Source organism: Marmota monax, unplaced genomic scaffold, assembly GCF_021218885.2.
Source record: "Marmota monax isolate L192 unplaced genomic scaffold, Marmota_monax_Labrador192_F-V1.1 WCK01_AAM20220418_F8-fsc00009, whole genome shotgun sequence".
Classification (NCBI taxonomy): Eukaryota; Metazoa; Chordata; class Mammalia; order Rodentia; family Sciuridae; genus Marmota; species Marmota monax.
Window position 1 is genome coordinate 5,428,670 of NW_026694710.1, and position 15,054 is coordinate 5,443,723.

Below are 15,054 nucleotides of genomic sequence, written 5' to 3' on the forward strand. Positions count from 1 at the left end.
TTTCTGGAAGATTTCTTCTACTAGGTTCTTTTTGCCTTTGTCCACAGTGGTTGAATCATGTTCTCAGCATATAGAGACAACGACCCAAAACACCAACTGGATATTTCAGTCATTTCCTTCCTGCCCCCATCCTGTTTATCCTGTACAACTCTAGTAGATAAAACACAAATCAGATAGTTATTCGATTAACACCTCTCTATTGTCTAAGTGGAAACCACTGCTGGAAAATCAGCAGGATCACCTCAACCTAGAGTTTTCATTTGCTCTGCTTTGGTTTACTTTGACAGTTTTCTTTACAAGAAGCCCTCCCTTCATTCTGAGTGTGGCCAAATACCATTTAACTTTCAAAGTCTATTGCAAAGGTCATATTCTTTGTGAATGTGTCCAAACTTTCCCTAGAATAGTTCATAATTTACTACTTTGGACTCTTATTTTGCTTAAAAATGGTTCTATTAAGTTGCTCATTATATTTTACTTACCACTTTTAGTTCCTTTAGAGATTTATTTCTATTTGCCTAATCTACCACCAATAAAAGAAAAAAAAATCCTTTTTTTTTTTTAATTTGGGGAGTGGTACTGAGAATTGAACTCAGGGGTGCTTAACCACTGGGCAACATTCCCGATCCTTTTCTTTTTTGAGACAGGGTTTTGCTAAATTACTTCAGGCCTCACTAAGTTGCTGAGGCTGGCTTTGAATTTGCAATCTTCTTGCCCTAGCCCCCCAAGTCACTAATTACAAGCATGGGCCACCAAACCCAGGCAAAAAAAACATTGAAATATATTTGGGTTTTTATGATTATTTATTTCTCACATTCCCTAGTAAAAATTAGGACAAAAATCTGATAATTTGGCCTACTGACTTTCCTTTAGTAAGTGTTCCTTAAAAATGTCTTGAATACAATTGTATCATTTAGCGTATATTATCACTAACATAATATGCTCATTTAGAGCTAGGCTAAAGAAAGTATTCAATATTAGAGTCATGCATCTAGAAAAGATAACTTGTGTAGGCACATGTTTCTGAGGCACACATATCTGAATCGGTGGACAATTATTTTGCGTAGTTTGTCATGCATTAAAATACATACATTTTTGCCTTGATCAGTGCCTCAAAATTCCACCTGTCTCTAACATCCAAAGTTTTAGGATTTTATCTGTTGCAGGAATATTTGAAATTTAGTACTATCCACATCAATATTTTTGAAATAATATAGATATAGTCTAAATTCTAAATTTACTGAAATAGATCACTAAGGGTTTCAGAATCTAACAAAAGCATCCAAGTTGGGGTTGAAATTACTCTGAACAAATTTTTACAGAAAATAGTATTTTCCTTTCATCTCATAACTTATTACTAATACTGAATAGACAAGTTTTTACAATAATTACTTCTAAAATGAGTAGAGAGCTTCATAAGTATACAGAATTATAAATAAATTTATTTTTAATTCCTCAAATTTATTTTATCTGTATTTATATGGTACATTTCCAGTTAAAATCTTCTACATGGAAATAATGCAAACTTGCCAGAACAGTGATGATTTTCATTTCATTGGTGTGAGCAAAGCAGAAAAAAAAAAAGAAAACAATACTAAACAAAAGAAAAAAAATATTCAGCTTTTAAAAATACTCATGGTATCTAAATCTCTATGTTTAGAGTTTACTAATTTTACTATTATAATTTTGGCAATTAGTACCCAATTTAGCTTCGTCCAATAGGGCAAATGAATAGTGATCCTAAGTCTTGTTAAATCATTATCAATTCTGACAACAAGAAAACAATTTAAACATTGTAATTCAGAGTAGGAGATATCTTAAAAGACAGGCTTAACTTAAACCATGAATTATTTAGAAAAAGTCTTTGAGTTCTTTATGTAAAAGTACAGTGACCAAATTGTGACTTCTACTCTCAACAATTGTGGTATAATTAAGTCTAGTTATCTTCTAATATATAAAAACACAAATGTGAAAAATGTGTCTAATAAACTATACTTTTAAAATAAGTTGAAGTTTTCCTGGTATCTGATAAGATGTTGCCAAATATCTGGCATAGTTTCTGAGCAAACCCACTTTTCACTTAACAGTAGCATGTCCCAAGATAATTTCAAAAGGCCTGAGCAGGTATGCTAAACTAACAGTCTCTTGGAGGGGCAAAATAGTAGTTCTCTTCTTTCCTTTATTTTGCTCTGTTTCAAAGCCTTTTCTTCTTCATGAAAGGTCTAGTGATTCTCTCCATGCTGAAAAATGTGCTTACCCACTGGAATTCACGCTCTGTTTTTTCTGGGTGTCTGCTGCATTAGTTAATAATCTACCTGAGGAATATAGCAAATGATCCTAAACTCTGAGGGATTTTGGTCTAATTAGAGCCACCAAGTTAAAATAGACAACTTAGTGTTCCTATGTTCTTATGTACTAGCTTTTGGCTATGACTATCTGAATGATATATATATATATATATATATATATATATATATATATATATATATATATATCTACAATAAATATTTAGAGGTCTTAGATGATGACAAAATCAGTACCAAAAAGGAAAGGCAGAAGACAGTCTGAAGAAAGACATTGATGTTTTTCATGAAGGAGAGAACATAAGATAGATGACAGAGAGAGAGATGATAGACGGATTTTTATATATTTATCTATTGTATTAAATGTAAATATATGTATAAACATTGCACTAGGCAAAATAATGAGAACTTAAAGATGTCCACACCCTAATCCCAGGAACCTGTGAGTATATCAGATTATGTGACAAAACTGGGATTAAAGAGGCAGATCATCTGACCTTGAGATGGGAAGATGTCCCTGGTTTGTTTAGGTGGATTTAATGTAACCATATGGTCCCTATATGTGTAAAGGGAAGCAGAGACAGACAGAATCAGGGAAGTTGCCATGTTAGAAGTATTTGATAAAATGTTGCTTTGAATACCAGGAAGAAAGGGCCGTTAATAAAGGAAACTGAACAAAGCAAGAAGAATTCTTCCTTAGGACCCTGGGAAAGGAATGCAGCCTTGCTGGCATCTTGATTTTAACCCAGTGGGATCCACTTTGTATTGCTAAACTCCAGAATTAAAAGATAATAAATTAGTATTACTTTAAGTTTATGGAAATTTGTTACAATAGCAATACAAAATCAACATACACTTGCTTCATTGCTTATTTTTAGGTTGCAGAATTTTTCTATTCTTTTTTTCCCTTGTACCTTGAACCCAGGAGTGATTTACCATTAAACTACATCTCCCATGTTTTCCATTTATTTATTTATTTTTCTAAAATTTGAGACAGGATCTTGCTAAATTGCTGAAGGCCTCACTAATTTGCTGAGGCTGACTTTGAACTTGTGATCCTCCTGCATCAGCCTTTCAAATTTCTGGGATTACAGGCATGCACCACCATGCCCGACCAGAATTTTTCTTTGGTGCATAAAGAGAAACACTGTCAGCATCAGTTCTGACCAAGAGAAATACAAATAAAATGAAAATTGTACCTGACAGCAACAAATAGAAAATCTCCTTGTATACATGTTTTTACAAAAGCAAATAAGTGAAAATGACATTAATATGAATGCTATTCAAACCTATATATGCTAAATATTATTACAGCAATAAGTAATCATTATAAAATCACTAATAAGATATTTTTCATTCTTTTTGTCTATACTAAATCCTTTAAATCTGGTATGTCTGTTAATACTCACAGCACTTGTCAGTTTGAACTAGCCATACTTCAATCGTTCATTTGTCCCAATTGGCTAGTTGCTGTATTAGATAGAACAGATCTGTAAATTGAAATATTTTAGCTTCCTAAGCCAGGCCAATTTTGGTGATAGTTTTGAGTATAATTATCTGATTTTGAAAGTACAATTTTATTATCCTATCTATTTCTAATAAAGATAGCAATTTCCTTAAACATCTTCAAAGTATACTTTGTCTTCCACCTAGACATTGCAGAAAAAGTACAAACTTGAACACATAAACTCATTTGTTATTAAATTTAAACATTATTAGGAGCAACTCCACATATAAATTATTTTCAAATAACTACATAGAATTCATGGTATTCCTCTCTCTCATGCCTTTAGGTGGGGATGTTAGAAAGCTGATCTAGTTTTATACAAATATGATTTTGTCATCTACTATCTTTCCAAATATAAATTTCTATTTTTCTATTTGGTTTTGACTCTTGAAAGCTAAGAATCAAATTTGGGTGGTACAAAATAAAGACAAATGAAAACAAATCTGCTTCTCTTCATCTGCTTCTCAATGGCTGCTTATTCATACCACAGCATTATGTCACAAATCTGTCATGGGTAGTGTTGTCTATTCAGTGACACTGACCTGAAAGAGCCAGAGATGACTGTTGAGAACACAGAGACTTCAGGTCATCATGTCCCATGGCCAATTAAATTCTATAACTGTCCAAATGTTTTAATTTGGCATAATATAATAAAGGCAAGAATGCAATTTTTTTCCCTAAGGAAATACTATACGCAATTAAAAAAGATAATAAGCAATTGTAGATTTTGAGAATCCATAATCCTTCTGAGAGATTTTTATTCCAACCTAAACAAGCAGGAGAACATCCTCCCACCACCACCCCCAATCAGGCTTGCTTTTCTAGATAGAACTTTTCTTTAGCATTTCAGATAACTCTACCAATACTAGGCAATTTAGTATACATGCAATTCAAACATGTATGCTTTCTATTCAAATAATTTACAACCTAGCTTTCCTTTTTATTTTCCAGTTTCCAGACCATAAATATCTTGGGGATATTGTAAACCGAGAACATACACCCTCAATAAAAGCACCCTATTCTAAACATTTATGAAATTGCAGTTTTTTAAAAAACATTTATCCCAGTCTTTTAGTGTTTAATTAAATATTCCAACCCTAAGCCTTTTTTAAAAAAATCATCACTATTTAGCTAAAAATTTAAATGGAAGGTGTTTTTTCAAAACTTATAAAATAATGTCCTGCCTATAAAACAATAATAAAAATGAAATTAAATATTTTTCTTGTCCTAATTCAGTTTTTCTTGTAAGACAGTATCAAAACTTAAAGAGACAGTGAATCTAATGCTCAGATATGACAATGCTAGTTTTTTCACAATTACCTAATACTTACATTAGAGACAGATTTTCCCTATAATTAAGGAAGTAACATGTTTAATGCATGCTATATGTACCATCATTATCCGGGTCAAAGTATCTTGTGACTTTGATGATCCCTTCTCCATAAACTTTAATTCAGTCTGGGTTATGGATGCATTAGATTCATGGGATACTGTGACTCACCTTTCAAAGACCATGCATAATAACACAATTTGAATTTATCTGAATACCTTATTTCTTAAATTTACTTTAAAAATTGCCAAGTACAGTATCTATCTATCCCCTTAAGACACTGCACATGAGAAGTGCAAAAACTAGTGTTTGAATAATCAGACTGTCATTTTTGGTAGTTCTGAGTGGCTGTTTCATGTCTGGAAGTTATTTGTTGAAAAATAGTAGGAAAATTTCCCCCAGTGGACACTGATGTTAATAATAGTGGTTGGGGGCAGGGAGTAACACAGCTTGTTACATATATTTGAAGTCAATTTTTTTTTTTTTTTTTCTTTCTTCACATCCCACTTGGTAGTGTAAAATCCTTCTTTGACGTAAATGATCTACAAGAACACAAATGGTGGCCTCTAAAATTACAAGGGCTACTCCCTAAGTTTGGCTGCGGTAAATAATTAACCCCATCTGAAAGTTAATGGTTTCGTGACTTGGAAATTTTGCCTTAAAATGTAAAAAGAAGAAGCCCAAAAGGAAGCAGGATTACATGCATTATTTTCCTTTCTTTGGATGATACTTCATAGCTTAAATATATTAACTTTTCCCCAAAACTGTAAAGAATTGTTAAACAGAGGTATCCTGTTAAGATCACCCCAAGTCTTTTTGTGTGGCCAGTGCAGGAAGAAATATTAAAATCCATGGATGCTGTTAATATTCAGTTGTGTTTGGAATTATCCATTGTTGTGCACAACAAAACGAAACAATGCAAAATATTCCTTTTGAGAATATGATGCACTCAACTGACCCCTTTGAAATATAAAGAATAAAAAAGACTGGCTGATATGCTGACATCTGCTAAGTAAACATTAATAGCCATGCAAAATGATGCTCCATGCTCCATTTTACTAGCTCATGTGCTAAGAAAAATTATTGGCCCTATTTATTTTTAAGAAAATGAATGCCTTGCAAGGCTTAGTTATTTGCCCAAGGTCAATCAGCTAGTCACAGAACTAATATTTGATTCCCTGTATGTTTGACTCCAAAGCCAGGGCTCTAACCAGCACACAGGAGCAGTTTTAAAGAGAGCTCCATGACTAATAATTGCATGAAATCTTTGTATAAATATTTACTAAAAATTCACTAATAAAGAAAATTTGTGTTCGTTTTTTATATTTTACAAACATGATATATTCTATTATATTAGTTATATGTAAATTACATATATATATATATATATATATATATATATGATATAGATAAAATCTTAATCCTTAACAATATTTTAAGTGTATTCAGTGAAGGAGGAAGTTAAAAAACATAAGAAGTCAAGATAAGTAATCTGGAGTTAGCAAAAGAACACAGAATGTCCACAAGAATCAGTTTTATTCCTTGATGTCTATTTCAAATGCAATATTGAAAACATTTAACCTTTGCTTGTGAGGTGTTCCCCAAAATCTCATGTGTGAGACAATGCAAGAAATGTTACAGGAGTAATGATTGGGTTATGAGATGCTTAACCCAATCAGATAATTAATCCCCTGATGGGATTAACTGGGTGGTGACTGAAGGCCTCAGGCAAGGGTGTGGCTAGAGGACATGGGCCCCTGGGAGCTTGCCTTTGGGGTATATATTTTGCATCTTGCTAGTGTAGTCTCTTGGCTGCCTGATCACAATGTGAGCTGCCTTCCTCTGCCACACTCTTCTACCATAATGTTCTGCCTCACCTTGATCTCTAAGGAATGGAGCCAACTGTCTATGAACTGAGACCTCAGAAATTGTGAGCCCTAAATAAACATTTGCTCCTTAAAATTGTTCTTGCTGGATCCTTTAGTCACAGCAGTGAAAAAGCTGACTAAGACACATGGGGTTATTATTATTAACAGTTTGCATAAAAGACTTATTCAAGAGTTCTCATTTTTTAAATGAGAGGTTGAATGAGACAGGGTTTTAGATTGTGAAGTCTTCAAATAGAAGAGGGCCCACAAGATGCTGTGCCCACTTTTATCCCTTGAAAATGGTTTCAAGGATAAAGATGAATATCATTGGCGTCTTTATTTTTAAAAACATTAATGATTATTATAATCACAATAGCATTCATCAACTATAACAAGACTGGTGGATTATATGATTGCTTTGCCCAAGTCTATATAATACCTCCTTAATAAAGTTTACACAAGGTAGATTCTTAAGTAATGTCCTGGGGGGGGGGGAAACAAAGAAGAAGAAGAAGAAGAAACAAAGGAAGGAAGAAAGAAGGAAGGAAGGAAGGAAGGAAGGGAGGGAGGGAGGGAGGGAGGGAGGGGAATGTATGTATATGTAAACTAATGTGACTTTTTGCAAAAGGAAAAAAAACTATTTGGAGGAATTAACTAAAAAGAGTGAGAATCTTTCATTTTTCCTTACATATGGAATTTAAGGACATATATATTCTGGAATTTCAGGATGATAGATAGGTAGATATATTTACAGATACACATATACACACATTGCCCCACTTTTTTGAGACCATATCACTGCTTATGTTTTTCTCCTTAGGTTCAAAATTTTATTAAAGTAAAATTCCAAAAGCTTGATCTTATTTAATTGACTATATTACATTAAATTTTTTTATATAATTGTAAAAAGAATTAGACAAATAAAATTCAATATCTAATCCTTAATGTAATTAATTTTGTTCATGATCCCTTGGTCCATTATTAATCTCTATTTATCAGCATTCTAATCTAGTCGACCTTTGTATTACATTTTCAGATATCAACTATACTATTGAGCACACTACAAAAAATAAACAACATGTGAAATAACTTCCAATGCATATTTCTAGTCACATCTTGAGGAAAAACTTTTCATGACGTAGGAATAATGATTGATTCATTTCTCTCCCTCTCTCCATCTCTTTCTTTTTACTTGAAAGATATGATTTGGGGAAGGATGTCAGGTAATCACCAATAAGTTTGCAGTGTACAGCATGGCCCTCATTCAGTCATTAGCTAGCCTGGTTCACTTTCTCAGTTGGTTGTTTGTATCTCACTCATTGAGTCTTTTAACAGTGCAGTGACCTCCATTGCCCAAGGGTAGGTAAAGAAAGAGGTTATCTCTTAAGGGTGTCTAAATACTGCCCATTCTTTTAGTACCTGCAGTTCCTTGGAATGGTGCGGCACCTGTAAAAGGTTAATGAGCATAGAGACTTTCAGGCATAATGCAAATTACAGACAGACACTACACAGACATTTCATGATACACAGACAAGCTGCATGCATGCTGCAGGCACACTACAGGTGGCAGGTATTACTGCAGCACCACCACTGGGAAATCTTACATATTCGTGAGATATATATGCTTGGTGAGGTTTCATTTTCTACTTTAAAAAGGGAGAGAGAAATCATTTTCTAACAGCCTCCAGGTCTACCTATCATAGTTTGATTTACAACCACATATATCTATCATACTTGCCATTAGAAATCTCTTCAACTTTATCAAATAAAACAAAGAAACAAGAAGTTTTTTTTTTTTTAAAGCTTGATCCACTTCTACCAAAAATGTGTTGAATTCTCAAATCTGGCACCTTTTCCTTACTATATTAAACAATTTTTACTGCTTTTAAAATAGATCGTGTTCTAAATCATCTGCAAGAAATACTTTCAATAGACTTGAACTCTGACCTGTTAAAAAAGTAGAGTGAGGACCTCTGATGAATTGCAATTTAAATAAAGAAATCAAGCCATCAGGTTTTCTAAAAGTCTTGAATTGTTTATCTTCAAAATTCTAGTCATTGCTGTATAAGAATCATCAAGCATTAATGTACATGCATTAATACTACCATCATTGCAGAGGGCCTGCAGAGAAAGAGTTCTTCCATTCCCAGTTTCATTTTTTTTTAAACAATCTCTTGCTAATTTTGTAGCACTCAGCACTAATAGAAAAGTAATCAAATTAGCATTAGCAGTTCATGTTGCAAACTTCAATTTGTATTGCTACAACATCAAAGTGAAAATATTTGCATATCAAAAGTAAAAGAGGAGGGATTTAAATGAATTTAGTGTATTACACAAACTAACTAGGCCTTGATGGTAACTTAAATGATAAATTGTTCACAAATATAGAAATTGAATATATTTATAATTCTTTTCAAAAACCCCCCCAAGGCCTGTGTACTAAATGCTAATGAAATATGAATATTAGAAAATAATGGAATATGACAGTGCATATGGAAAATGTTAGGTTTCTCATAAGCTGAGAACTCTGTTTAAATTTGATTCAGATTACAGTGTATACAATTGTTTATAATTAACTAAGAATATGTAGGTGATAATTCTATCTATCCTCCCATATATCCACCTATCTAACACATTACAATATGCTAATTATTTTCAATATTTCACCATGTAGGTAATTAGAATAGATACATTTGTGGGCATAAACATGCCAAAATAATGTGATTACCACAAAATGCATCCCTCATTTTTTATCACACGCTATTATCATGCAGTTTCCATCTGCCTACCATGATGGCTAATGGTTTAATATCCCTTTCTCATGTGGTGATTCATATGGCCAAATTGGGTGATGCACAATTTTTATGAATGGGTATTTTTATGCAACTCATATTTATGTGCTTTCCAGGGAATTCCATGTTTTCATAGATGCAAATCTGGCTTTTAAAATAATTTATGTTTCACCCTTAGCTTAGTCTCATCCTGACAGTAATTTTAGTGAACCACCACCATTTGCAATATAATGTAATTCCTAGAAATTAAATATTTCCTAATGTACCTAGGAGATTCTTTTCTCCTTGGCACACATTCTTGAATTGCCGTAATAGGCACTTCCTAGATCTCATTAGTATCTGACTATGCATTAGTGTTATTTGTTGTTTCATATTCCAAGTAATCTTTAAAATAAAATGTTTCTATGCCGCTACCAAGCTTCAAAATACTCCTGAAATTATCTGTAAGAATTAAATATATTCATTTATTTTTGATCCTATGTAAGTATCTAGAAAAGAAAGAAAATGCTATTTTATAAGCCATTATCATGACTTAAAATTATGTAGCATAATTAAATTATTACTAATGACAAAGTTTCCCAGAGATACTATCAATAACATTCACCACATTGTACAGCTATTAAATGAGGTTCATATAATCTAATTTAAATTTTATACTCGGAAGCTTTTGAGCATTATCTGGGAACCCTTATAGAAAAGATATCAGGAATAGGTAAACAAGCAAAAATACTTTCAATAGAAATGTGGCATACTATAAGTATGGATGATTATTTCTAATCTCCTTAGATCATCTATAAACTAATTGTATGATATTCTAAGGTGAGCAGGCAAAGAAATAAGTGTTGCATGCTCTTATTAATGAATTAGTTCTTAGACTTGAACTGAGTTTTGTTTTTGTTGCTCTTTGTTTATTTCCATTTCCCTGTGGGTGGAAGAAGAGAAAGATTTTTTGTAGTACAGTCTAATCATAATATTGATTAGCTTTCTCCATCATAAAATCATAAAGGAATGGACTGGGGACAGGGCCAGTTTCTCTACCCTACCTATATGGAAATTGCAGTTTCTCTGAAGGTGTAAAATAGCATAATGTATTGGAGAATATTATGCCCAATATGAGGATATTCTCAAGTGTAGTCTGATAATGTTAGAATAATTTTAAGTTTTAGGTAGAAATATTGAACTGTACACAGATCACCTTTGTCATTGCTCAACCATTTCTTCATAACGATATTATAGGACCATTAGATGATTTTTGTGGGGGGAACAAATAAAACAAGGATTTATTATACATTCCTCACAAGTTTCTCTTTTTACATTTGCTACATTACTTAAATAATTTGATGATTTAGAGTGGAAATGGTTATTTTGTTTGAGTGCTTTAAGGTCTTTATAGCTAACAACTCTTTTTTATTTTAGATAAAAGTAATCCTAATCTCAGGAGAAAGAAGACTAATTAAAAAAGAAAAAGACTAAAAATGACCTCTTGGGAAGACAGGACAGAGATCTGAATATTAATGTAATCAGTAGCTGTCATTTATCATGCAAGGAGAAATCAATTGCAGGTCCAAAAAATAATTTTAAAAACCTGTAACATACATGTCTAAAACATAATAGTAGAAGAAAAATTTCAGCTTTTAAAAAACAACTCAATTTGTGGACTTTTTCTCAATTTTTGGGAAAGAAGCAAATATATTTATCTCAATTCTTTTATTTATTCCAGGTGACTATTATACTGTTTTTCAAGATGATTCATCTACAAGACTAAGATTTCATTTTAAAAAGCCACAGTAATTAAATGTTTGGTTATGACATGTTTCTTCAAAATCAAGCTTATTAGCTTATGAGTTATTTGGCCAATGTAACTCCCAACTTGATGTCTTAGATAGAAATAAAGACAAAAGCTAAATTACAAAAGTAGGACTCTAAGCAAACTTACAGGTAAAGTTTATAAGCAAATCCACATAATCAGTTCACAAGTATACCTTTCCTTTCTTTGAATGGTGTTACAAATCTCCCCGTTACCCACTGACAACAAATGCTGCTCAAGTTTGTTGACTACTTCTCTTCAAGAGTTTGTATTAATCTATGGCTGCCTTTCTGTCTCCCTGAAATGACAGTTTTAGTTAACTTGCATTTGCCACATTCTATCTGTATTGCCTTATTACCACGGGGTTCTCCTTTGGATTTATCCTAGAAATTTTGCTGTCATAGAAGAAGAAAACTGCTTGCCTATACAGGTGACTCATAGGAACTAGAAATAAATTTCTAGAACTACATGTTTACATGTTTACAGGCAATTTACTCCTGGCTCCAGTTGGAAATTTTAAGTTTTACTCCAACTTTATTCTTTTCTTGAGGCACTAATCACCCTATGCTAATGATCAGAAAATCGTGGTATTCTAGAGCCAGTCAAAAAGATCTATAATATTAGTGAGTCCAAATCCCTTATGTTTATGTATAAGAGACTGAAGGTCTAAGAATAAAGCTATATAAAAATAAAAAATTACCAAGGAATGTCAGATTCAAGACCAAATCTAGAATTTTTAATTCAGTACTTTTTATATATGTTCTCATAATATTGTGAAACATACACTCCAATATTTCAGAAATCTCCAAGAAAAGAAAGAAAGGTGAGGCCATTATCCAAGAATATAATGTTGTAGCCTTTGTTGTTTCTGAATAGTCTCTATTGACTAAATTATTACTAACCTCTACATATTGACACCATCCCTCAGTTCATTTTTACCTCCTTCATAACATTGATATATTTTTCTTGTATTTTACATATTTGAACTTATTAGTATTTGAACTTAGAATTGTTTTACTGAATTTCTTAATTCTCTAATTCTATAAACAATGAACATAGTTATTATTTTTTTTTTCAAATCAACCAGTCTCAGGACTATGGACACTAGTGAAAGATGAAGAAGGCCAAATTCTGGATGTCTCAGAATTTACTACAGAGAAATGTAAAATGTTTTTTGTTAAATAACCACGAAGACATTCTCCAACTCAGTGGTGTGGGGCATATACTATGACAGTACTGAGTATCAACAAACAGAAATATACTGTTACAATTCTATTATTAGTATTTATAACAGCTCTAGTGCTCTTGATAAATGAAGCCACATTAATTAGTTTTGGGATCTTATTCTCACTTTGGCATATCCACTAGCACTTCTGAACATGCAATTAAAATATTTCAAAATGTCACTTAGGTTTCCATTCTACAAGAAATGCATACTGATTACTGCCACTTGATTTATACTAAGCCACATACATATAGAAACAAAAATATGTTAACATTTTAGGGGTTAAGAAATCTCTCGAACACTGCATGCAATGAAATTTGATGAAAATAAAGCTATCAATGATTATACAAAATAAAGCTACACTATTTTCATTTGAATATGAAAACTGAATATGAATATTTCCTGTTGTATAGATTTTTAAAGATTCAATTCTGGTAATAGTTGTTTTACTTTTATTTGTAAAATACAAATTTAGTGAAGATTTTGGACTGCAATCAGTGAAAGCAGAGAACTTTTTTTTTCCTTTGACATTTTCTAAGTTACCTCTTTATTAAACAAGTAGCATATCTGATTTGAAAGTTAGATGCTGGCCATGCGCTCACTTTACCACAAGCTATCCCCACATTTAAATATCTTGAGATTCCATCTTGGTCTAAAGAATAGCAGAAATTTATTCATAGTAAATATATTTTAGAATATTATTACTTTTGTCCTTTCCTATTAAACAGAAAACTAGGTCTTAATTACATAGATGAAAATATATGTATGCATTAAGATATAAGGTAAGGGGCTGGGGAAGTGGCTCAAGCGGTAGCACGCTAGCCTGGCATGCGTGCGGCCAGGGTTCAATCCTCAGCACCACATACAAAGATGTTGTGTCCGCCGAAAAACCAAAAATAAATATTAAAATTCTCTCTCTCTCTCTCCTCTCTCTCTCTCTCTCTCTCTCTCTCTCTCTCTCTTAAAAAAAGATATAAGGTAAGAGAGAGGAGAAAGAGAAAACTTGAATAATATTTTTTTTCTAAATTATTTGGCCAATGTAATTCCAACTTGCTTAGGTTGAAGTAGAGACGAGAGCTAAACTACAAATGGAGCCCTGAAGCACTTCCCTTGATCCTAGAAAAAGGCAAAAGAAGTCTGGATAAGAGTTATAACATTGTCAATTACTTCTTTATATTTGATAAGTTGAATTTTGCAGAAAGAATATTTCATATATCTGCAGATGCCAATTGTAATTAATATTTATGACTAAAACAATGAAATATTTTCCCTTCAAGTCTTTATACCCTTTTAAAATCAATAATACAAAATGGGGGTAGAAGAAAAGGGGGAACATAAACTGAAATCAATTTCCATGCATGTTTGAGTTTGTCAGGATGAACCCAAATACTATGTATAACCAAAAAGCTCTAATAAAAAAAGAAAATCATCAACAATACAAAACTTTATAATTATTATTCAACTCTGCAATACTCTTTCTTGGTAATATGAGAAATAGGTTAAAGCATTTCTCTTATCCTGGAGAGGTGAAGGACACTAGAAGAGATAACACAGGGAGAACAGTGGAAAGAGAGGGTGCTGTTAAATATGGGCAAGATCAGTAAAGTGTTCAAAAAAACGACCCCAGGAATTCTGAAATCATCTGAATTATTTTATATGTAAGGTAGCTGGTCATACATGTATTGCTCCAAGGATAAAGTCTTGTTTTGTTAGTTTACTTTGTAAAGGAAGAAATATGAAGTGAAATACCCAAATGAAGTGGGTGTGAAGAGACGATAACCTTGTTATGAAGATGAAGCCAAACCTTGGTGACTTGCTCAGATAGCAGTACTATTTTCTCATGATGGAAAAAATAGTGAGGCTTCTTAAGACAAAAACTTAGAGCATGAGTGCACCAGCCAAGAAAAGTAGAATAAATAAAGAAGTTACGGAAACTGCTAGAGAGGCTGTGGATGAGAGAGTTTGTTGAAAATGCTTGTGATGATTCCTCAAGGAGAAATAATGCTTGAGAGACAAAGTACTAGAAAATGCTCCTCCAGCAACTCTTTCTTTCTCATCACACTTCCATTTGTACCTGCAATTCTCCTTTTTATAATTAACTTGCTTTTAATTGAAATGCAAAAATTCTACATATTTTTCATGTACAGCATGATGTTTTGAAGTAAGTACACAATGTAGGATGGCTCAAATGCACTACTGATCATATGAGTTACCTCACATATTTA

The 15,054-nt window shown here is 32.5% G+C and overlaps 1 protein-coding gene across 6 annotated transcripts in view; it reads right to left on the minus strand.

Annotated features, from left to right (window-relative positions):
* The window catches only part of Pcdh7 (protocadherin 7), a 397,839-nt gene that overhangs the window by 138,928 nt on the left and 243,857 nt on the right, over window positions 1–15,054 (minus strand). The window contains exon 3 of one of the 6 annotated variants that reach the window (XM_058572376.1): window positions 8,425–8,451. The exons of the other annotated variants lie outside the window; for them this stretch is intronic. Coding sequence (XP_058428359.1) covers window positions 8,425–8,451 — 27 coding nt within the window. The remainder of the gene's footprint in view (window positions 1–8,424; window positions 8,452–15,054) is intronic. 6 annotated transcript variants of the gene reach the window in all.